Genomic DNA, 24,195 nt, shown 5'->3' on the forward strand with positions numbered 1-24,195 from the left:
TATTTAATTTCTTGTTTTCTTTTTTTTTTTTTTTAGTCTGCGTGCCTTTACCCACCAAAATAAAAGATGGTGACTTCATGTGGCTTCAGGTTATTAAACTCCACTTAAATGATTAATCTTGAGATTTTAGCGGCTGTTGAAGCCTCTGAAAGAAAGTTTATCTCCAGTCAAGTTTTCTTGTTACCTGATTTAACGATGTTCATCTTAACTCCGGCTGTAGTTTGTGGAGGAACTTGCAGGTTGAGCAGACTTCAGTTGAGAGGCTACAGACAGACCACAGACACTAAGTGGTCAGTCCGCGGTCTCGTGTTCAGACATAGCGCCAGCCTGCTTGCCCTCCTCTCTCTCTCTAAGAGCAAACTGCTGCATGTTGTTTCCCACAAAGTCCACAGAGAGAGCGGCAGACCCACTTCCCCCTCGGCGCCCAATCACAGACGCCGCTATGACAAACCCTCCGACGCGGCGGACAGCAAGGACGCGTGCGGTTAGCCTCATTTCCGATGACGAGCGGTCCGAGGGAACGCAGCGTGGGCCGAGCGAAGGCCGAGCCGCAGAGAAATTGAAGCAATGGATGAAATATTGATGAGAATAACATGAATTTTGATAGGAGTGAAGAAGGATTTGCTCTTCTGGTGCAAGGAGGCGAAGAAAACCGAACCACTCAGTCATGCTAACGCTGCGGACGCTGTGAAAACAACGCACACGTGACATGCTACTCCTGACATTTAGCTTTATGTTTTATTCCAGAGGGCGCGCTGGATGACTCCTTGACTCTGGCGGAGCGAGCGCGGTGGATTTGACCTTTGCTGTGCATCTCTAGTCATGAAACAGCGCAGCGGTCGTCTATTTGTATTGGGCGTGTTGAGGGACAGGTGGAGGAGGAGGGCGGGGCTCCGAGGGCAGCGAAGCTCCGAGGTGAGGAAAAACAATGAGGAAAGATCTGAGGTGTGATTCATTACTATGGCAACACAACCTCATCAGTCTGTTCAATCTATCCTGTGTCGTGACGGGCTGATCCAGGGGACATAAGAAACTAGGAATGCCATTAATTTAACTCAATTCTGCTAAATAATGATATACAATGAGCTTTCAGGCACGTTTTAGCTAACATTGGCGATTAAGGGATCCGGACCGCAGTTCTCTTTGGGGACGAGAACACACCCGCGGACTCTGAACCGGACCTAACAAGAGATCTCTCTGGTTCCCTTGAAATGCTCGGTCTCAGTTCACTTACAAACGATCTTTGTAGCGGGCGGGGTGAGAGGACGTGACGTAGTGCGCAGTGCATTCTGGGTAGTAAACAAACAAAGCTAATTGCACGAGTCAGAAGCAGACAGAAAGTTTAAATCTCATCGTGGTTAAATCGCGGTTGTTTGTGGCTACCCATTAGCCACGAGCTAACTAGCCTAGCCACCGCGGACTTCCATGGACCAATCAATGAGCCGTGAACAGCGGCCCCAAACCAGCAGCTGCTGTACGTTTTCCAGGCGGTTTGTGAACAAAGTGAACGTGGACGCCACCCGAGTGAAAATTCTCGGCTCCGCCCCCTCCCAAGTGAACCGCATCCTGGACTATCCCAATGTGAAAGGCCGCTAACGTTACAATAGCGCAGTGATCTGTTACCAACAAACTAAACCTTTGACTTTGGTAAATACGTGTTTTAATGTGACCGTCTTGTGGGGAAAAAAAACAACCCGTGATTTTAGCCATGTGGTAAGTGTTAGCTTTGCTAGCCAGCACAGTGAGGAAAACTAAAGCTCCACATACAAGCTCCAATGAAATAAAACAAAATGACTTGTCCTCGACTCTCAACTCAAGGAATGGTGGAGTTCAGGGACCCCCACCCTCCCTCTCCTGCTCACCGCCACCCGTCGTTTCCATTTTGGCTGGGTTTGTTTCAGGTCAGCGGCAGTGACTCGGGGCAGGAATGCTAATGTTGTGCTCAGAGTCAGCCGCTAATGCTAATGGCTGTGTCACACGCATCAAACGGGAGGAGAGGCAGCTCTGGAAGTGACAGGGCAAAATGTCACTGCGTACGACATTAATGGGAACATGGTCAACGTCCATCAAGCATACACAGCTCGGAGAAAAAAACAATTACAGAATCACAGGCGATGGCAGGACTGCACTGATACAGTTGATGCAGAAATGTCAGCAGTATTGCGGGGGTTTGGGAGTCTTATTTAAAAAAAACAAAACAAAAAAACTGAGGTTTTAGTGTTTTTTAAGAGAATGTGAACAAACACAACAACTCCAGGCTTCAAAAACATGACTTTAAAGGCTGTGATGCACTTCAAGTGAACCTCTGAGAGGCTTTTTTTTGCAGCTGACCTGATTGAAAGTGGGTCAAGATAATACCCAAACACCCACGTATGAAACACTACAGCTCTTTGGTTTCTTCTCAAATAAATCATAGAGTTTATCGATTGTTTTGCTTTTTGCTCACAGAAGGCTCCCAGGACTCCACCGCACTCTCCCAATATGATAAAAGCTCGCAAATGGCTTGTAAACATGGTGGGACCACCATGAATAACCAGACATTTTACCATAGATGTTAACTGCAGCGTGTTTTAACATCTTCTCCAGAGCATAAGAAGCAAAAAAAATAAATAAACGTGTAGGTGTATATGAAACATTTATATTAACATCTGTAGATGCGCATCTTTGGTTTCTTCATTGTGGTAAAAGTTTATTTTCTCCATTCCCTCACAAGTTTCTCACTCTGAACTCTTTCTGTTTCTCTGTTTCTCTTTTCTGTTGCACATTTGATCTTTTTCTTTTCTTTTCTTTTTTTTTCTTCTTAAATTCTGCTCTGTAGCTTTTTTCTTTTTGTTGACATTTTTCTTGCTGTCAGTCAAATCCAGTAGCAAAGGGTTTTTTTCTGTTGTCATCCAGTGGTTCCAGATGGTATGTTTTTATATACAAGTTTACAAAGTCCTGTAACCAAACAATCAACAACAACAACAACAAAAATTCTCTGGAAAATATGGCTACTTAAATACATTCCTATAGAAATCGGAATCAGAAGTTTTTTTTCTTACTATTCTAAAACAACTAAATTGTAGGTGCAGTCCGTGGATGTCCATCCATCCATCCATTTACTTCCGCTTCTCCGTTTCCGGGTCGCGGGGGTGTCAGTCTAAACACTGTCCCCCAGATCACATAGCACCGATTAAGAACCCTCCTGCAGGTGGTGAGCCCACGGGAAGGTGGCGCCCGGCGTGGGACACGGACCCACTACCCTGAGATTGTGAGTCTCATGCTCTACGAGCTGAGGTAGCCGGGCCAGTCCGTAGATGTGCCTCAGTATAAATATATAAAAATAGGTAGAAAGATTAAAATGACACAATGATAACAATGAAATGCATTAAAAAAAAAAACACTTATGTACATAGAGATTGGATATGTACGACTGTATTGACTCACTCGCTCTCGCAATGAAAAGAATCTAAAAGTGTGCACAGCAGACGAGCCATGTCACTCCTGAAACGCTCATTTCTGCTCTTGGTATCTGGAGAAGTGTAAACCTCAACCAGGTACTTGAAGACGTCGTATAAATAGTCTCAGTGTTACATTGCAGCCTCTTGACACCAAACTAATAATGATTTACTGTCGCGCTCACTTCCAATTCAGCTCCTCAGATAGACTTTCTACCTCATCTGCTGCCTTTCTACATTGCCTCTGTCATCATGTTTACATCCACTAGATGGCGACATTAGTCTGACTTTATGGACAAAACAACAGTTAATCAATTATTTAATATTTTTTTCTAATCATGCTTTCCTTGATTAGTAAATGACGTGAATGTCGCTTTTATCCTGCTGCTTTTCTTACAGCCCTCCGTCATGTAGTCGAGTATCGACGTGACAAAGTGTGATCGCTGTAGGTCAAGTCGTCCCGGGGAGAACTGCTGGTGCAGTCAGCATAAAATTATAAAGTGTGAAGATGTTCTATTAGAGATCGACCGCTTTATCAGCTTCACTTCCACACCTTTGCATCCAATTAGCAAACTTCATTACAGTGTCCAGCGGCCTGGAAATATTACATTGTTCTGCAGCCGCTGTTGACTCCTCGTGTCACGATCGGCCTCGTCATGAGCCGCTACATGAAGGAACGAATGGTCGGGGAACCAAACAACTCTGGAGCTGCAGCATCGTAATTCAGAGCAGATGACAGGACTGTGATGGCAGATTGATAGAGATGTAGCTCGATAACACCATAAGTCTGCATATACAGAATACAGTGTCTAGTACAGTTGTCAGTTTTCAGTTTAAGGGTCATAAATACTGTATATACACTGAACAAAAATATAACCACAGCACTTTTATTCTTTGCGCCAATTTGTCATGAGCTGAACTTAAAGACTTCTCTGTGTTTAAAAAAATCTATTTCTCTCAAATATTGTTCATAAATTTGCCCATTATTTGACATAATCTGTTAAAGGTTTAAGTTTTTTTTTACCTGTCTGCTCATATATTTATATATTTTACTGAAGAAGTCAGAGCTTCTACACATAAAAAATGTGTATTTGAATTATGTTGTTAACTAAAGAATGTAAAAACAGTTGGAAATAATTCCTGCCAAGCCACTGGTGGAACCACAACCAGCTTTTAATGCAGTGATTGACAGTTGGCAGCGTGATGTGGTTTGCAGTTTCTTCAAGACATTCCTGGTTTGACTTCTGCTTTTCTATCCCGTGTTCAGCTTTCCTGTAATATTATTGCATGTCGTAGGTCTGACAGGGGCTTCACCGTTTTTTGCTTTTCCAAGGAGAAAAGTTTAAGAAGCACTTTTCTAATTGGTTTTGCCTTTTCTTTGCAGCATGGAGGAGACGGTGCGAACGTTACTGCAGAACCAGGACTCACTAGAAGGTCCCAAGGTGGACCCACTGGACCTCATGAAAGCATACAAGGTACCGAAACCCCGACTCACTGCTGCCTAATGCTTCTTTCCTTCAGCGTCATCAACGCAATGTCGCATTTGTAAGAATGGAGCGTAGAGTTATCTTTTTCTCTTACCCGTGAATCCACTGAGGTCTTGGAAGTTTCAGGAGAAGGTGGTCGTGGTATAATGTGAAACTGTGATAAGAGAATATTCCAACAATTGATTTTTTTTTTTTCCCTCCCTCCGCTTTTCATCACCCCAATTGCAGATAGGGCTCAGAAACCCGTGGGGATTATTTACTTTCAGATATATTATTGATCTCCCCTTGGAAAATGGATTTTCAAAGCTTTTTCTGATGATGGCTTTATGTTTTGAACCAAATTTAAAACTTGCTCTGTCAGGATCATGACGGCAGGATTAGCTTTATCGTGTGCCACTTTTAATACACATCTAAAAGAAAAACTTTGTGCCGTACTTTGTGATTTCAGAACCTGCTGTGGTGACACATTTGAAGCGTGACTGTTGTTTTAAGTGTGCGGTGTGACAGCGTAGAGCTTCATGGCTCAGACCTGCTGGCCAATAGGAGTCTGTGTGCAGTTTTCTCCCGGTACTAATGGAGTTGATCGTTAATTGGATGAAGGTGTGAAGGTTTGTGGGTTAGCAACATGATGGCTTGGTGAACTGTTCAGTTTTTAATGTATGTATGTATGTATGTATGTATGTATGGATGGATGGATGGATGGATGGATGGATGGATGGATGGATGGATGGATGGATGGATGGATGGATGGATGGATGGATGGATGGATGGATGGATGGATGGATGGATGGATTGTTCATTAAAAGAGATATGGATGGATGGATGGATGGATGGATGGATGGATGGATGGATGGTTGGATGGATGATTGGATGGATGGATGGATGGATGGATGGATGGATGGATGGATGGATGGATGGATGGATGGTTCATTAAAAGAGATATGGATGGATGGATGGATGGATGGATGGATGGATGGATGGATGGATGGATGGATGGATGGATGGTTCATTAAAAGAGATATGGATGGATGGATGGATGGATGGATGGATGGATGGATGGATGGATGGATGGATGGATGGATGGATGGTTCATTAAAAGAGATATGGATGGATGGATGGATGGATGGATGGATGGATGGATGGATGGATGGTTCATTAAAAGAGATATGGATGGATGGATGGATGGATGGATGGATGGTTCATTAAAAGAGGGATAGATGGATGGATGGTTCATTAAAAAAGATAAGGATGGATGGATGGATGGATGGATGGATGGATGGATGGATCCCACCAATTGATAGAAGACATATTTAGATTAATAAATTCAAGCCTTGTGAGATTTTCCATAACTTCTCATATTTCCAGAACCGACCTTGACATGTAACATCACAATCATCTTCCTCATTGTTGAACGTACAGGAGATGTTGATTTGCTCCGCTTCAAAAGAAGCACCGTTCACACCGTTGCCACCTTTGTGAGAAAGAAAATGTTACTCCTATAAATGAAAAGTCAATCTGCTTTATGTGCCAAGATAAAGGAAGGTCCACAGACTGTGAATAGTGTGAGGACACACGCACACACACACACATCATTAGCTTTAATGTCATTTATGAGTTGTGTTGGTGTGATGCGTGACTGAATGTGCAAATCATGAGAACTAATGAACCCCGAAGCAAACGCAACAAGCCACATAATTACAAGGCTCCACTTTATCTGACTTCCATCTCTTTCGTGCCACTATCTGTCTCCCTTTTTCTTGAATCAGGGCTTTACAATATTCCATTTCTGCAGTTTTACACTAATCACTGCTGCAAAGCACAAAATAATGCAACACCACATTAACGGCCAGTCGCAGCCAGACTTCGTCATTTGATCTCATGCAAAGAGGAATGACGCTCCAATGGAGGCCAAGCAAACTTTGGACAGCAACATGTATTGAATCTTTGTTCTGCAAGAACAATAAGTTTAATCTCACTGTATTATAAGTATGAAAACAAGGACGGACAACCTTTAGTTTGTGTGTTTTCGTTGGGCATTGCAGTTCCTCCACTGAGCTCATTGTGTATAAAAACTGTTCGTGAAAGAACCCGTCCCACCCTGCTCCACTCAGCCGTATGTCAACGAACAATGCATGATGGGAACAAATGAATTTAAAAGAATTCCTGCGTCAATGTTAGACCATTTTTAGAATTAGACTGCATGTGTTCTTCCTCTCCTTAACCAGATTCTTCAAGGGCTATAATGGGACGTTTCTGCCAAGAGTTAAAAATGTTTACTGCGACCCGGGACAGACGGAACAAACGAGACGAAGCTTCACTTGAGTCATTTTCCTCTGAAACGCATAATGACAAGGGCGAACACCCCCCCCCCCCCACCCCCCCCCCACCCCCACCGCTCTGCCTCAGTGCTGCCTCACCTTCCATAAAGCTATTAATCTTAGGAAGAACAAAAAAAAACCCATAACAGGAACTGGACTCACGAATCCCTCCCTGCACACTTCAGCACTTAACAGCTCATGGAGGAATTGAGCGGAGCTCCAAAGGCATCCAGCCCCAGTCCTTCTCCCCACCAGCGGTGGAATAGAACCCACACAGCTAGTTTGTGCTTCGGCTGTCTTTCTGTCCACTGGGCTCAGGGAAAAGCATTCGGCTCGTTAATGCTCCACTTTGGTCGGCTTTATCTCGTTCTGGTACAGAGAGTAAAGTCTCGATAGCAACTCCTTTAACTTCAGAACAGACAAAAGGACTCCAGAGTCTTTTGACAGGAAAAAGCCAAGATAAGAATCCAACTGTGAGTCCACTTTCATACGAGTGTTTGAAAAAGCCGTTCAGCTACTGAACGTCTTCGCAAACTCAACAGTCATTTATCTTTTTTTTATATATATATATAATCTCCATGCGATGTCTTAAAGATGAATCCCTGTGAGGATACAAATGCTGGGTTTCAATCAAAGTGTGTTAAGCACTGATTAACATTAAGACCTGTTGTTGTGGAGGTTTTTGCTGCAACACAACATTTGGCTTCTTCGACTAAAAATGTGTACATATAAAAACAGACATGATAAAAATCAACGATCTATTCAGTGCATGCCTTATTGATTGGTCTCCCAGATCCTGAAAAATCCTGGGAGGAGTTTATGGAAATATAATATACAACCTGCAGTTTCATTTGCTGCCTCCAAAGTTCGTGTTGTGTATCGCTGCATGTGTTTTTACTGCATGTGGACCCGAGGCAGAGACGATGACGTCATTGTCAGGAGAGAGTGTGACGCGCCTTGCATTACAGCAATGAACAGCTTTTATAACTGTCAAGGCTACAAATACATTCACCCTCGCAACCAGGGAGCCCAATACCGATCGAACAGGACCACAAATAAGATCTATGATGATTGTGGCTATTATTCTGAATTTGAATTTGAATTTGAATTTGAATTTATCTCGGCAGTCTTCAGAAAACAAGACAGAACAAATCTCAGTTGTCCAACTAATCAGCTGAAAGGGTGAAAGTTGAAGCAGAAACTTATTCACACCGACCTGATCACAACCAACAAAAGCAGGCTCTCGAGATAATGTCACAATTATTGTTTTTTAAAAACTATTTCAATTTCATTAATTATATTTAAATACAAAATATAGTGTGGTAATATTTGAATTAATAATATTCACTATTACAATATATACCTTTTATTATGTTTTTTAAGTATTAATATATTTTATACCATTATATACATATTGTATATTATTGTCTTTTTTTAATTAATGAATAAAAATATTACACTGAATATCTTTTAATTTACTTTATGTAAGGGTACATTTAAAAAAAATCATTCTCAGTCATTTCCACACTCACAAAAATAATTTGTTGACTTAATGTAATTTGATCATGTCACATATTTCCATCTATTCATATGAAGTAGATTGAATCCCCTTTGTTCATATTATCTGAACAACATGTATTAGAATGAACCCACATCCCACAGGAGCTGCAGTTCTGGAGCTGCTGGGACCCAGTCCTCTTGCCTTTATAATTCACTCAACTCTTTATGCAGTTTTCTGCTTCTCACACTTCAACTTGGAGGACAAAATGTTTCCTCGCTGACTGATATGTCCCAATTAACAGGTGCCATGATGAAGCGGTAATCAGGGTTATTCAGAGCTGCATTCAGAGCATTAGCAGAAACAATACAAGTGCTGATTGGATTCAGTTTAGATTAAAGTCATAAGTAGAAAAGTTTGAGTTGGTGAATCTCTGAAGTCAAGCAAAGTTTTATGTATGTACCGAGGTCGTTCGTCAAGATTTATCACAATTATAAGTGAAAGCCGAGAACAAAGAGAATTTAGTTTTCACCCCTTTGTGACTGTGAGGCATGGGTCTTTGATCTGCTCTCTGCTTTCCAGGACAAACTCCTGGAGGAGATGTGGAAGCAGCAGGACAGTCTGGAGGGTCCGACAGCCACGGCGGCGGAGGTGCCCGCCTCGCCCGAGGCCGGCGGCAGCGGATCAGAGGACAATTCAAAGGACAGCAATCCCCTGCTAGAGCGACTCCGAGCACTGGAGGTAAAGTGAATCTCATGGTCCACTTCTTACCCTTCTCCCTGCTGCTCCCCCTCCAGTTTCAGCCCTGCGCTCCCCCTCTCCCCCTGAAATGTCAGATCAGTCGATATATCGAGGGTACTTCAATTAAATGCGCTTCACTTGGCATCTGCAGAGGATGAGGATTTGTCGGTAGCTGAAGGACGGCAGATGAGGCTGTTTTTGTGAGGACTGAGCTCTGGAGTGCGGGTCGCACAATAACTGATCCCGGCAAAGTTTCGTTTTTTTTTAGGAGGTATTAGATCGAGTCCAAACCATGGGAGGGCTCGATCCAGCCTCGGAAAGTGTAAAAATAAACAACAGTTTCTCAAACGTGGCTGTTGTTCTTCATTTAAAACAAAACCCATAATATAAACGTTTTAAAAAACATGCATGCTGAAGGTTGTAGAAAGTTGAGAAACTGTTGAGTCGGCATTTTTTACAGGTTGTTCTGCTATAATTTCCCCGCCTCAGTTCATATCAAATTGAACCTTTTGTGGCCCCTTATCGTAAAAATGTATTGCAAAGTGATTCTCAATACTGAATCAGATGTGATGGCTGCTACAATTACAATATAATTATTATAATACCATTATCCTGCAGGCTGCTGGTGCTTTTAGGAGATAAACAAGGTAAAAGAAAGGAGGAGCTACACCCACATTTGTGTTGTCTCTGGTGATTAAGTTGCTGGTGATGTACGAAGTATTTTTCTCCTCCTCTTGATATTTAACATAATGTACAGCCTGTCTTATTTTCGTCATTCATTTGAAAGAATCTGCAAACCGCTGACACTCTTGCGTCCCTGCATGACATCACGTAGTACCCACCAGGTTGTATCGGGGAGCTTTCGCCAGTACGAGTACCCAATACTTCCCCAAAAAAACTGGGATTATGAAGGCACAATTACTCCCAGCGTGTATCCGCCTGTCGTAACAACCTGGTTTTAGGGGAGCTTTTATCGCTCCGTCCAGTTACACCGACGAGCAGCGTTTCGTTTCTTTCACACCTTTGGCAGTGACGAGGTCAGGAGGAGGTCGGCCGCTCGCGTTGTTGCTTCGGGACGTTTCAGGAGGTTTTTGTAGTGTCGCTCTATATTACTTGGTCTTAAAATGGAAATAGCTGAAGGCTAACGTGCTTCAAAACATTTGGGGAATCAAGAAGAATTCAACGTACCCTGTGGTGCAAATTAAAAACAAAAAGTTACAGATGCTGTGCGCCTTTTTAATGTTTAAGTGTTTGCCTGTTTAAATCCAGCAGCTCTCCAATGACAATAATTATTGACATGTTATGCAACCATGTCTGTGTGCTGCACTGGAGTACCGGGGAGACATGCAAATGACAAAACAATCAGTGTGTTTCCATCATGCCTCCATCCATCTCTGAATAATCCAGGAAAAAGAGACCCCATTATGTTGAAGAGTGGTCCTTGGGGCAGGCAAACTGCAGAAGACAAAGGAGTTATTCATATCCAGGAGGTGATAATTAAAAGGCTGACAGGGTAGTTAACATTTGGAGTCAGCGTTCCAGTCGAAGGTACAGTACGCCCCTCTGTTACACCTTCCCGGCTCAAAAGGTAATAGGACTCACCATCTGCTGAGAGGTCTCAGGCAGCCGTTATTGATGGCTCTTCCTTTATCTACCGCGAAGCACAGACGGGGAGAAAAATGCGGCAGAATTAACTCCACTTATCCTGTTATATTCTGAGGGATACAATGTGGTTTTCCTAGTATTATTCCTTGTGGTATTCCTGCGTTTTATCGTATGACTGTCACTACTTACTTTCTTTTTAAAGAAAATCAACATTCAGACTTTCACCTTGTAACTTGCTATTAGACTAAACATTTCTGAGAGTTGAAGAGGCGGAAAAACATCAGAAACACTTAAAACGATGTTGTTAGAATGTTGAGCCCTAGTGGGTGCTGTTGGTTGTTTTTGTGATGAAACCACACACACATACACACATTGAACAATAGAAACATTAACACTGGGAGCACAGGGACATTCGTATGGACAGACGACAGCGTTAGATTGTTGTCACGGCGACTGTCACCTATGAAAGTAACTGAAACTTCATTTACATGGACCCACATATCCACCTGGTTCAGAACTACTATGAGCATGCCAAGCCTGTAGGGGGCAGTGTAACGAGAAACATGAAGCCAAGATAGTCAATCAGAATCCTGGAAAAAAAAAAACAAGACGTCACAAGAGTAATTTCCTAGTTTTTCAAAATCTCACCAGTGGGCGGAGTTTTAAAAAAAATCCACGTTTGTGGAGACTTGTAGCTGCGTTTATGTGTAAACGCAGATAAATATTTTAGTTTTTTAAAATACTTGGGTAGGTGTAAACGTGGCCTTAGTCGCTGTTCCGTGTGTTTATTAGTTTTAAGTGCAGTGAATCTTGGTATCATGTTGTGCCCACTCGATGCTTTACGTCGATGCAGTTTGTAGATAAACCAGAAGTGGACCGTCCAAAGTGTCGCCTGCCTCCTGCAGCAGAACTAAACAACCTAAACCCAAAGATAGTTGAATTACTCTTATCCTGGGTGCTAAAGAGTCTCCTTTATCGTGGTATTTCCAGTAATAGTTGGAGCCAGCAACAATAGATTCAGGGTTTTTTGAAGCCGTCCCTCCTCAGGCAGCTTCACACTTGTGACTCATGAGACCCAAAATGGGTCAACAGCTCCAATGTGCCCTCAGCCACTCGAGGCGCTAACGACCCCACCGGGGGGGGGTTAAAAGCCCGACGCTCCCCGCCAGTCAGAGGTGAGGAAACCTTCTTAGATGGGAGGTGAAAGATATACAGTTAACACTTAATGTCGTGGTTTATCGGAAGAAACGCCTCTGCAGTGACTGACATGGTTAAAAAAAATCTCTATTCAGCGACTCATTACATTTAAATTAAACGTGCTGCATCCTGGTACCTTCTGTACAACAAGAGTCCAGTAAAGGATCAGTACAAGAGGTTGCAATTGGTCAAAGAAAAAAAAAAAAAAAAAAGCTAGATTAACAGTAACTGGTTGCATGCCATTTCCAGACTGACTCTGACTTGTGCCATAAATAGATTTTTGTCTTCTTCTCATTATTGACCGCTGCGTAAACCAGCATCTTAGGATGCTTAACATGTTGGCTGGACTAACTGACCAGGTCTGTCAGAGACGCAGTAGTGGACCAGCGGTGCACGGACGACTCGTCCACCACTAGGTTTTTCTGCATTATTGATTTGAAGGATATGTAGTATATATTTGACACTTTTGGAAGGATTATTAAGTATATTTGACACAAAATACATGCTGGTATATTAAGGTCAACAATATCATGTATTTTTAGGGTCTTTGATTTGGCAAACAGACGATTTGTTGGAGTATAATAATAATTGATTTATGAGTCAAATTCTTCTTCTGAAGTAAAAACAAAAATAGGCTCAATGTTTATTTTATAGTTATTTCCATATTTCCACACCATAACTCAGATATGGAAGAATGAGGGAGTTATATAATACGTTGAGTGAATTCTGATCTAATACTGATCAGTGTTGCCAGATCAGATTGACAGTTTCCAGCCCAATCACATCTTAGAACCCGCCCATTCCAATAAAAACCACACACCCGTGCAAACCCGCAAAATCTCAACACATGCAAAAGAAAACACACCCAGAGCTTCAGACCTGCATCAAATAACCACATATAAATGAATAAATAGGTTTTTGCAAATTGCAACCAACAAGAGTGCAGTCAATCAACCACCGGCGACACAAACTGCAAAATGAACCTCTGGCATCCTGACGCCAGGCCGATTAGTAATAATGCCGACTGCACGTATAAATGTGCACTTTGAAGACGTGGAGGCCTCATATTTCGTTATTTACATCATAAATGACCCGTATGAGGACAACATGCAAAACAATTTAAAATTAAACTAAATTACGCACATACAGAGCGCTTCTCCCTCCCTCCCTCCCTCCCGTCTCTCTTTTTTTTTTCTCCTCACCGCTTTCCACACCTGTGGTGCTGAAAGACGCACAACGACCTGCAGCACAGCAGCTGATTGGGTTTTTAATTCAACGAGCAAATGCAATAGAATCGGTGGGCTGCAGTTACCAAAATCAGTCCCAGTGCAAATAAAATAATGTGACATAAATATCATCTTACCTTATCTTAGAGAGCGAGAGAGGGAGAGAGGGAGAGAGAGAGAGAGAGAGAGAGAGATGTTTTCACAATATTAAAAACTCGCCAAATGTGAACCAAAGCAGCCCAAATTTTAATCACCAGCCCAGTGGAGTTTTTCCCGCCTGACTTAAAGAAAAATAGCCCAACTGGACGGAAACACGCCCAACCTGGCAACACTGATACTGATCTGATTTTACACTTTATGCCAATATTTATTTGGCCAATTTTGAATTCAGGATATTTATATGCAACCGAGTGTCTGCTTTATTGTCATGTGCAGAAGTGATTCCTTCACAGGGAAGTATATTCTAAAGATTTAATTTTTTTGGTAGAGTAACTTTAAAACAAACCAGGATGAGTTTATAAATCTGTAAACATACAGCAGACTTTGACACGCTCTACATTTAGTGCGTCCAATTTGTAGATCAGCTTCCTCAAGTATTTTATCGTGGTTTTTTTAATGGATCCGTCCAGACGTCGACCTTTGGTTTCACATTGAACAAAAGCACAAGCGTTCCGGGTGAAAGTGCTTTTCTTCATCACTTTATCTCTTTTTACTGCGTTAATTCCCGCCTCAGTACATCGTTTCTGCTATAATTACTGTGACCACTGCCATAATCTTCAAAAGGTCAAGCTGAGACATTAAGACAGGAGCAGATGGAAACAGCGTCTAATTATTGCCTGGACATGGTATAGCTATTTATTATTTATAGGTGATTTACGTGTAGGAATATCTTTAGGAAAAGGACATAAAAACCAACAACTGCCAAACATTTTGAGGGTCTGATGAGTTTTTCTATAAACCAGTTTGAGTTTCAAAAGGCATCAGAGTCAAAGTCAAAGAGTGAAATTCCCCTGTGTTGGATTTGTGACACATTAACTGATATTTTCTACGGTGGCCTGAAGCGCAAAACACTACAAACTCCAGAAAACACTACCAAATAGAGAAAATACTATCAAATAAAAAAAAACAAAAAAAACCCACTACCAAATAGAGAAAATACTATCAAATAGAAAAAATCACTACCAAATTGAAAAAACAAAACAAAACAACAACTCCCAAATAGAGCTAAAACTTCCAAATCACTTCCAAATCGAGTCTTTTCTCTATTTGGTAGTGTTGTTTGAATTTGGTAGTGTTTTTTAATTTTTTTTAATTTGGTAGTGTTTTTGAATTTTTTTCTATTTGGTCGTGTTTCCTGAAGTTCACAGTGTTTTGCACTCTCAGCTTTTTAGTTTTTCATTACTAGAATTGTAGTTTTGACCGTGATAAAAAATCAAATGCACAGTAATTACAAATACTGGAATACTTCATAAAATTAGATTTTTTTACAATGTAATTATTACAATAAACATTTGAAACATGCTTGAAACCTTTGAGACGCCGCCTCATATATCAGTTCAAATAAGGCTGAAAAACTCCATCAGTGCTCGTATGCGTCCCTCACAGTTCATCTATAGAATCACATGCGTGCTTTGTGATAAATATCTATAATAATGGAGGTAAACATGTCAGACCTCTTGAGAAGCGGCTTCTCCAGATGACTTCCATGCGTGGCAAAGCATGTAACGATTCAGCTGATAAAGAGCGGCAGAGGACTGAACACATTAGGATGATTTTGATTATGTGCAGCTTATATGAATCCTGCATATCTCCAGAGTTCAGACGCATGCCTGAGTAGTTCCAGCACAGACGCTGAATTCATTGATATTTGACGTCCTCTTGTTGTACTGCAAAGAAAAGCCCGTGTGTCGTTAGTGATGATCTCCCAGAATAAAGTGGCATCCCATAATACATCCCTTTCCTTTCCCACTTTGACGAGCATAACGGACGATCCTGAGTGTGTTCTGGGGGTTTTATGTTGTTGCCTCTTCATGGTGGCTGCTTTTCCTTCATCCACAGTGTGATTAAACTTTAATGCCAAACTGGAGAAAACATTAGCGGGTTCCCCTCTTACTTTGAAACTACTTTCCAGTCGTTACAGCACACTCGGGTTGTTTCCCTATAATTCCTCCATGAAAGATAAAATATTTGGTAAAAAAAAAAAAAAAAGATGAGTAATAAAAGCAGACTTGAACTTGCTGTGCTTTCTAACTCGGAGGCGATTCGCTGACTCCTCTGAACTTCACCTGAAAGCAGTTTCCCTGGAATTTGATGGCTAATTTGCTGAATGATTGATCAGCTGATGGTCTCTGGTGGAGACGAAGCTCAGCTATTGTCCCCATCTGGGTATAAAATGAAAAACGGATGTAAAAAAGATGTATTGATGAGGCAGATTGAAAATACTTCCTGATTGTTGACGCAAAACTGCTGCAGAATTCACAAGTCAGGCTTGTATTTATTATCAGAGCACCAAAGACGTTTCAAGCAGGATGAATAGTGAGATATAGTGATTGATTGAAATGTTTTATTTCGAATAAGGTACAAAAACAATAAGAAAAAAAAGAAAAGAAAATTAACAACAAAGTTTTCCTCTCGAATAAATAAATAAATGAATAACAGTAATAATAATATAAAATAAATCAAGAAAAACATCGTCAGATGAGTATTCGAAAAGGAGTGAGAAGAAGTAAAAACTTATTTACTCTCACCCCTTGTCACAAGTAAATAATATAATTACTTCCTTCCATCTCTTACACACACACACACACACACACACACACACACACACACACACACACACACACACACACACACACACACACACACACACACACACACGTCCTGTGCAGCACATAGAATATATATACATACACGTCCATCTACAGACATAAACACCTGTACACACACACAAGCCCACAGTGCAAGGAAAGAAACAAATATAAATAACCAAAAGAAATGACCAGACATTTGTCCCTAAACATAGCCTAGTGATTGGCCACACCTTCTTCTTCCTTGTACCTTTTGAAAATCATATTTTTATATAGCATTTTAAACTGTCTCATATTTGGACACTGCTTCAGTTCCACACTAAACCCGTTCAGTCGTCTCACCCCGCATACTGAGAGACAAAACCGTTTTTCTGGTCGTGCGAAATCTTGGTTGTTTAAAGTTACATTTCCTCCTTAGATTGTAAGACTCTTCATCATTTTTGAACAATTGTTGTATATTCCCTGGTAATAGATAGTGGTGATGGGACGTGGAGGTTAAAGCTCAGAGAGCTGAATCTTTTTTTGTGTTTTTCTTTTTACTTATTCACTCTTCAATCTTTTCACTTCTTTTCGTCACTAATCTCGTCTGTTTATGCTTGTTTTCTTTTTGTTTGTTGATGTTTTTGTTCTCTTATCTAAAAAAAAAAAAAAAAGAAGAAGAATTGACCACAGACGATCGCAGCTGACCAGTGAAGCTGTACAATCTCGCCTGGGAAATTTCATTAAATAAATTTGGAAAAAAAGAGAAAAAAAAAAAAAGCTTAAAACTACGAATGATTTTATTAAAACACCATGAAGCTGCACCAGCGTGACCTCGGGGGCTGGACCTCCCTGACCTCCCTGCAGACCTCCGTCTGAACCTCCGTGCTTCTTTGGACAACCTTTAACCATCTGTAAGAAAAGGACGACTCGTCTGTTGTGAATCAGCATCAGCTCAGCCGCCAGCAGCTTGAAACACCCTGGTGATTATCTCCGGCCAGTTGAGCCATTTCAGGGATATATTTATTTACTTTTTTTTTTTTTTTTTTCAGGCAGCAGAGACGAGTTGCTCGCAGCGTTTTAAGTGGAAACAAGCCAGCTCAGGTGGCCTGGCCTTTTAAGATTTACTGGATTAATCATTTCAGTGGAAAGTCTCTGCCCGGGTTTCCCAGAATGGTGTCTGGTCGTCTCCCCCCCCCCCACCCCCCCGTCGGGTGAGACCTCTGTCAGTAATTGAATTATACCTGGGGTACCTCCGGCCGGCCTTACAGACACAGCGAGGGGCTGCAGGATGCCTGAAATTTAATGCATCATTTATTTAGGGCCGTCTTTTTCCGGTGGAGCCACAAATCCCACAGAGCTGCAGGCAGAGGGGCTCCATGAATCCAGCGGGTCGCAGGGATTCATCGTCCTGCCTGGCTCATCTATACCAGCCTCTCTGAACTGCTGTATTTCCATGTTTTCCATGATTTATTTATTTATTTTATTTATTTTCCTGTACAGGCGGAGAACTCTGCTCTGTCCCTGGAAAACGACAACCAGAGGAAACAGTACGAGCGCTGCTTGGACGAGGTGAGCGCCACTGCGAACACTCAACAAGCTTGTCCCGGCACAAAAACGTATACCAGAAGAAAACAGGTTTTATAGGAGATTTAATCATTGAGATCAATAAAGTACACTGTACTGTCTGGTCTGGAACATCTCAACACATTTATGGCAGTTTTGGTAAAAGTAGAACTTAATAAAACACAAAAAACTTTAGCGTTTCAGAAATGTTTCACGTTTACACAGAAATGTTGTGTTACAGGTTTTTTTTTTTTTTTTTTAACATAAACCAAGTACATGTACACACACACACACACACACACACACACACACAAACACACGCACACACACACACACACACACACACACACACACACACACACACACACACACACACACACACACACACACACACACACACATTATTATTCATTTATTTTTTTTAAATCAACCTAAATAATGTTGATTTTTATGAGAACAACTTTGTAAGTTTGCGTAATGGCAGCTTTGCATCGTTGTTGGGTTTTTGCCCAGCGACCTGTGGAGTTCCATTTACAGGACATTGCTGGTGAAGTTGGTGGGAAAACACTCCACACCGTGACTATCGGCACTCCTTTCCTCCTTGATGACACTCTCTTCCTCCTTTTCTCATCTCTTCTCCCTGCACCACTTTGTTCTCTCTCAAATGGGCTTGTTACCATGGAGATCGCGGCCCGTGAGAATTCAACGTATTCTGGCTGAGGACGGAGAATTTCAGAGTTTCTGCTGTGGGATTAGTTTCTCTTCTCCTGCTCTTCAGTCTTATTATGCACATGAATGTCTTCTCTCTCTCTCTCTCTCTCTCTCTCTCTCTCTCTCTCTCTCTCTCTCTCTCTCTCTCTTTCTCTCATTTGGAGGCCGGGAAGCATTGAGGAGGCCTCCTGCCTCGGCCTGAATGGGCCGACTGGTTCTGATAGGAAGATGAAAGAGGAGGAGACTGAATCATTTTGTGAAAAGAAACATGGTTATTATCCCCAGTGTCAGTGTGTAATATAATCTTCCACTTCCGAGCTATAATAAGCACAAAAGCTTCTTTATTTCTCCTTATTCACCAAACTCAACAGACTTTTATACTGGAAAATTAGGGCAAAAAAATGTGAAAAAATAGATGTTACCCATACATTTTTAAGTATACCCTCTCCTAATCAGCCGTTCATTTGAATATTTTCCAGTCAGTATTTATATTTAATGTGCCGACGACAAGTAAGTAACAGCAGGCAACAGTTGTGTAATTTTACAGACTGATGCAACAAGCTGTCAGTCGGTCTTCAAACGCTCTCTGGTGGTGTTTGTATGCCGTAGTTTGAGGCAGCCAGCCGTCCAGCCGTCATTTGGACGGTCAATTTTTGGAAAAGACGGCAGAAGAAATAGCGGACTTGTTGCTTAAAGCCTCTAAAATATGTTTATAATGTCCGTCACTACTTGTCACCGTCTAATTTTGCTTGAATTCATCTTTTTTCACCAAAATATAGTGAATTATTGTCTGGAGTACACAACTCGTGACTGATTTCTGGTTTTATATTACGCCCAGTAAGAAGCAATGTGATTGGTCAATTGATACCATGTGGTATATACCTTATGAAAGGCAGTCGCTGATTGGTTCGTAATTCTCTGACTCATCCTGATGCGTTCAAATGCTGAAGCAGAGAGGAGGAATCTGGAGGAATTTGGAGGAATTTGGAGGAATTTGTATTTTACACAGGAATTCAGCTATTATTGTACAATGAAATATCAACTTTTGGATTTGTCATAAGATCATTTATTATAGAATTTTTTTTTCCAAATGCACTCACACTCCTTTGCAATAAAAATAAATTCTAAAAAAAGAAATTCATATTGAAATGTTATTTATGTCATTTTGCTTTGCATGGTGTGAAAACCAATAATGGAATAACTACTATAGTAACTGATAATAATAATAATAATAATAATAATAATAATAATAATAATAATAAAGTTGGGCATTCTGAATTTTTTAAAGCCGTAAAACAAATGAATGTGACGATTAACCAGTCAACTAGACCTATTTTTGACAAGAAAACTGCACAAAACTTTATTCCCAACAAAGGCTGTTTTATTTTTGTATTATTGGTTATAACGTTATAGAGGTGGTTTTAATGGTTCTTCAATCATGTTAGTAAATGATGGTTCATAATGTGTCGTTTCACTGCATCTGAAAGCTGTAATATGTTAAACATCATTTCTCTGTGTGTCTCCTTCAGGTGGCCAACCAGGTGGTCCAGGCCCTCCTCACCCAGAAGGTTGGTCCGACGTTTCCTTCTCACACATACTTTTATATTCAGCCTCCGACGTCCTCAGCCTCTTCCTCGCGCCGCAGGTTTTTGTGGGCCGATTTTTGAGACTTTAAAACCGTCTGGTGAATATGATGAGGTCTAACCTGCTGTTAAGGCAAAACGCACTTATTTTGAAGTGGAAGGAGAATCTAAACCTGTGAGGTTTTTTTTACAAAAACACATTTCAGTGATTTTATTGCTTATATATCTTGCAACCTTTGAATTGAACATAAACACGGCTCATAAACGTCATATATAGTTTTGCCATGAAGCCAAAAACTGAATCCTATTTTTTATTTAGAATCAGAATCACTTTATTAATCCCTGTGGGAAATTCTTTGACATAGCCGCACATAAAAAAAATAAAGTTAAATAAGTACCATTAATGTAGCTGCCTATATATACAGATGATTTATGAGGCTTCATAACACCATACATTTTGAAATGTTTAACACTTTATTACACTTTGAGTTGTTTTGATGCAAGTTGCAGGATGTAGATTGCAGGTTGGAGGTTGGAGGTTGTTGGTTGTAAGTTGCAGGTTGTTGGTTGCAGGTTGTAGGTTGCAGGTTGTAAGTTGTAAGTTGCAGGTTGCAGGTTGCAGGTTGTAGGTTGTAAGTTGCAGGTTGTTGGTTGCAGGTTGTAGGTTGCAGGTTGTAGGTTGGAGGTTGTTGGTTGTAAGTTGCAGGTTGTTGGTTGCAGGTTGTAGGTTGCAGGTTGTTGGTTGCAGGATGCAGGTTGCAGGTTGTTGGTTGCAGGTTGGAGGTTGTTGGTTGTAAGTTGCAGGTTGTAGGTCGCAGGTTGCAGGTTGGAGGTTGCAGGTTGTAGGTTGCAGGTTGTTGGTTGTAAGTTGCAGGTTGTTGGTTGCAGGTTGTAGGTTGCAGGTTGCAGGATGCAGGTTGTTGGTTGCAGGTTGCAGGTTGCAGGTTGTAGGTTGCAGGTTGCAGGATGCAGGTTGTTGGTTGCAGGTTGCAGGTTGCGGGATGCAGGTTGTTGGTTGCAGGTTGCAGGTTGCAGGATGCAGGTTGTTGGTTGCAGGTTGCAGGTTGCGGGATGCAGGTTGTTGGTTGCAGGTTGCAGGTTGCAGGTTGTAGGTTGCAGGTTGCAGGTTGTAGGTTGCAGACCCTTGATCCCCAGATTTGACCCGTTCCATCTATGATGTGTGTTCAGGACCTGAAAGAAGAGTGTGTGAAGCTCCGAACCCGCGTCTTCGACCTGGAGCAGCAAAACCGCATCCTCAGCATGTTGTTTCAACAGCGAGTCAAGATGTCCTCTGCTCCTGTCTCACAGGTACACACACACACACACACACACACACACACACACACACACACACACACACACACACACACACACACACACACACACACACACACACACACGGGACGTAATTAACTGCAGCGGTACAGTTTGGATTCGAAGACTTTCTCTCCTTAATTAATTAATTAATTAATCCACTTATTGTCATGGCTGCTTGCTCGACGCCCTGCAGGTCATCAGACAGGAATTACCACAACTTTCCTGCTTTATTCCAGTGGCGTTGGGATTTTACTTTCGTGCTGAACTGGACCTCGGCTCCTGGACAGAGCAGAACGTGCTTCTCTAATTGTGAGCCTCTGAACCGTGGAGGAGTTAATTGGTTAAAACCTGGGCCGGGGCGTAGCGTCGTTAACGATGGCGAGAAGTTGAGGCTCCGTAGTCGAGCTGCTTCAGTAACTTCAAAACACGAAACATCTGAGGACCTTTCCGCTCTGTGGTTCAGGTTTTCTCAGCTCTCACAGGAAGTAAACCTCAACTGACGCATCATAGAAATATAATGGGAACTACAAATAAAGCAAAGTCTAAAGTCTAAACACATCCTTCTGCAATCCAATCAACATTTAACACTTTTATTTAGTTTTTTAGAGTGCAGTCAAAAACAAAGTTGCTCTGTGACGGCTGGAGGTTCAAACCTGCATTATTTTGAAAAACCTGCCGGGCATTAGAACGTCACACATACAGGACTGATAAAATGCAAGGAGGCAGATTGAACAATAGACTGAAGATTGAAGCAAAACCGTCAAGAATAAAGATGAAATAATAAGAATGCAGCTTACGAGCACACATATGGACATACAGGGTTATTTTTGTAGTAAATTACCTGTCCTCAGCCGAGGAAATATATAGAATGAAGGCTGTATTCGCTTCAGCTGCAGTGAGGATTGTTTATTCAGTAGTGAAGGATTCGGAGGCACAAGACATTTTGTCTTTTTCTTTTCTGAATTTGTTCTCATCTGGTCGAGTTTCTCCTTCAAATGGCTCTGCATGTTTTTAATATTTGAAATGGATTCTTCAGACCTTTTAACATACCTGAAATACAAAATAAAAACAATCTCCGTTCCTCACGCTCAAACTGGCCATCGCAATGCAGTCCAGCGCCTCCAACGTCGTCAATATTTCATCCCTGCAGAAGGTAGAAAGCAAATCTAACATGCTTTTGTCACAGTGGCGCTCACACGGGACCGAGACGCCCAGAACCTGAAACACAAGCTTGTAAAATTCAGCACGATGACAGAAGACCGAGGAAGTCCTGGGTGTCCGAACACTGAGGCAAGGAGTCTGTTTAGAGCCGCAGAAATCAGAACAATTACCATTCATTAGGAAACGTCCGTCTTCATTCAGTCATTATCTTGTCATCAGTCTAAATTCGCTGGTAATCGATGTTTGATTTCCACCTTTCAAACACACCAACTGCAGTAAACGGTCTGTTTCTCTCTGCAGCAGCAGTAAATGTGCCTTGGATGAGTTTCCCTGTGCTTCACTGCGGGACGGCAGAAAACAGGCTGTCGCCATGTCATAACAAGACACTTTCAGGAGAAACAGCGAAGCTGCTTACTGGAAACCTGCGGTAGAAACCACTGCTTAGTGTGTATGTGACAAAACGGACACGCTTCTTGTAAATACAGATTGATTTTCCTCGTTCGGGCGTCACAAGGGCTGCTGATAAAGCTCAATGAGGCGTTGGAAAGAAGCGCTGGAAACATAAATACACAGCAGTGATGTCTTTATATATATTATTCTGCAGCCAGAGCTACTGGGCATGTTCGCCTTTTGGATTATTTGGATTTTAGAAACAAAGAAAACGTTGATCTCCTCATCTTTTGTCTAGACGGAGAGTCATTATGGCTTATTTTTGTGCGCCCCACCTGAGTGTGTAACGCACTGCCGGTATGGTTTGAAAGCCCGTCAGTACCACGACGGCCCGTATTGCTTTGTTTGCTTTGAACTTTTTTCCTCTGGCAGCGTTGATCCACAGGATGTCCGAGTCGTTTTGATTTGTGTGACCTGGCTGACCGGCTCCACTCCGACACTTTCATCAGTGTCGCACAATAATGAGGCTTCCTGCTGTGCGGTTCCTGCTGGACCGACACATTTTTTTAACTAATTGAATTCATCTGATTTGAAGTATGTTCAAGTGACCGGGGACAAGCTTATGTTCAAAACAAATCATATCAAAGCGCCAGGACCAGGCAAGGATTTCATGATACAATATGTGTTAATATCAGCAAGGTGATATATTATAAAGAAAAAAATCAATTCGTCGATGTTAATGCTCCATCTGAGCAGCGAGATCCGTCTTTTGATTTCACTCTTACTGAAAAAATCATCAATCATCCACATTTTGTCCAAAACTCATGAACAAAACTCCTACAGAGAGGTGCTTCCACTCTTTGGCCACTAGAGGCAGTGTTGCAATCTCATCTAATAGATTTTCTTTTGGGATAAGAAAAGTCTGTTAAACAACACAATAATGGATCTCAGGGTTGTTTACGTGCCACAGCTTTCATTTAAGGAAAGGAAAGAGCTATTTAATTTGAATGGCTCTTATAGTTTTTTGTCGATATTCCCTGTAAGGACCTCGTACATCATGTAGAAACCTCGAAGGACCGTCGTCAAAGTCTTATGGATGAAGTGAATCATTTGACTTTTGCAGATGAGTTAATGACAGTAAACCAGACGGTATACCAGAATTTATCCATCAT

At 41.6% G+C, this 24,195-nt stretch overlaps 1 protein-coding gene across 1 annotated transcript in view; it reads left to right on the forward strand.

The window, feature by feature from the left end:
- The window catches only part of LOC308118724 (nck-associated protein 5-like), a gene marked incomplete at its 3' end in the record, with an annotated part of 84,282 nt that overhangs the window by 26,105 nt on the left and 33,982 nt on the right, over positions 1–24,195 (forward strand). The window contains 5 exon segments of the mRNA XM_080478235.1: positions 4,822–4,912; positions 9,323–9,481; positions 17,799–17,867; positions 20,102–20,140; positions 21,344–21,463. Of these exon segments, the coding sequence (XP_080334361.1) occupies positions 4,822–4,912; positions 9,323–9,481; positions 17,799–17,867; positions 20,102–20,140; positions 21,344–21,463 (478 nt within the window).

Source organism: Lipophrys pholis, assembly GCF_963383615.2.
Source record: "Lipophrys pholis genome assembly, chromosome: 13".
NCBI classification, from domain to species: domain Eukaryota; kingdom Metazoa; phylum Chordata; class Actinopteri; order Blenniiformes; family Blenniidae; genus Lipophrys; species Lipophrys pholis.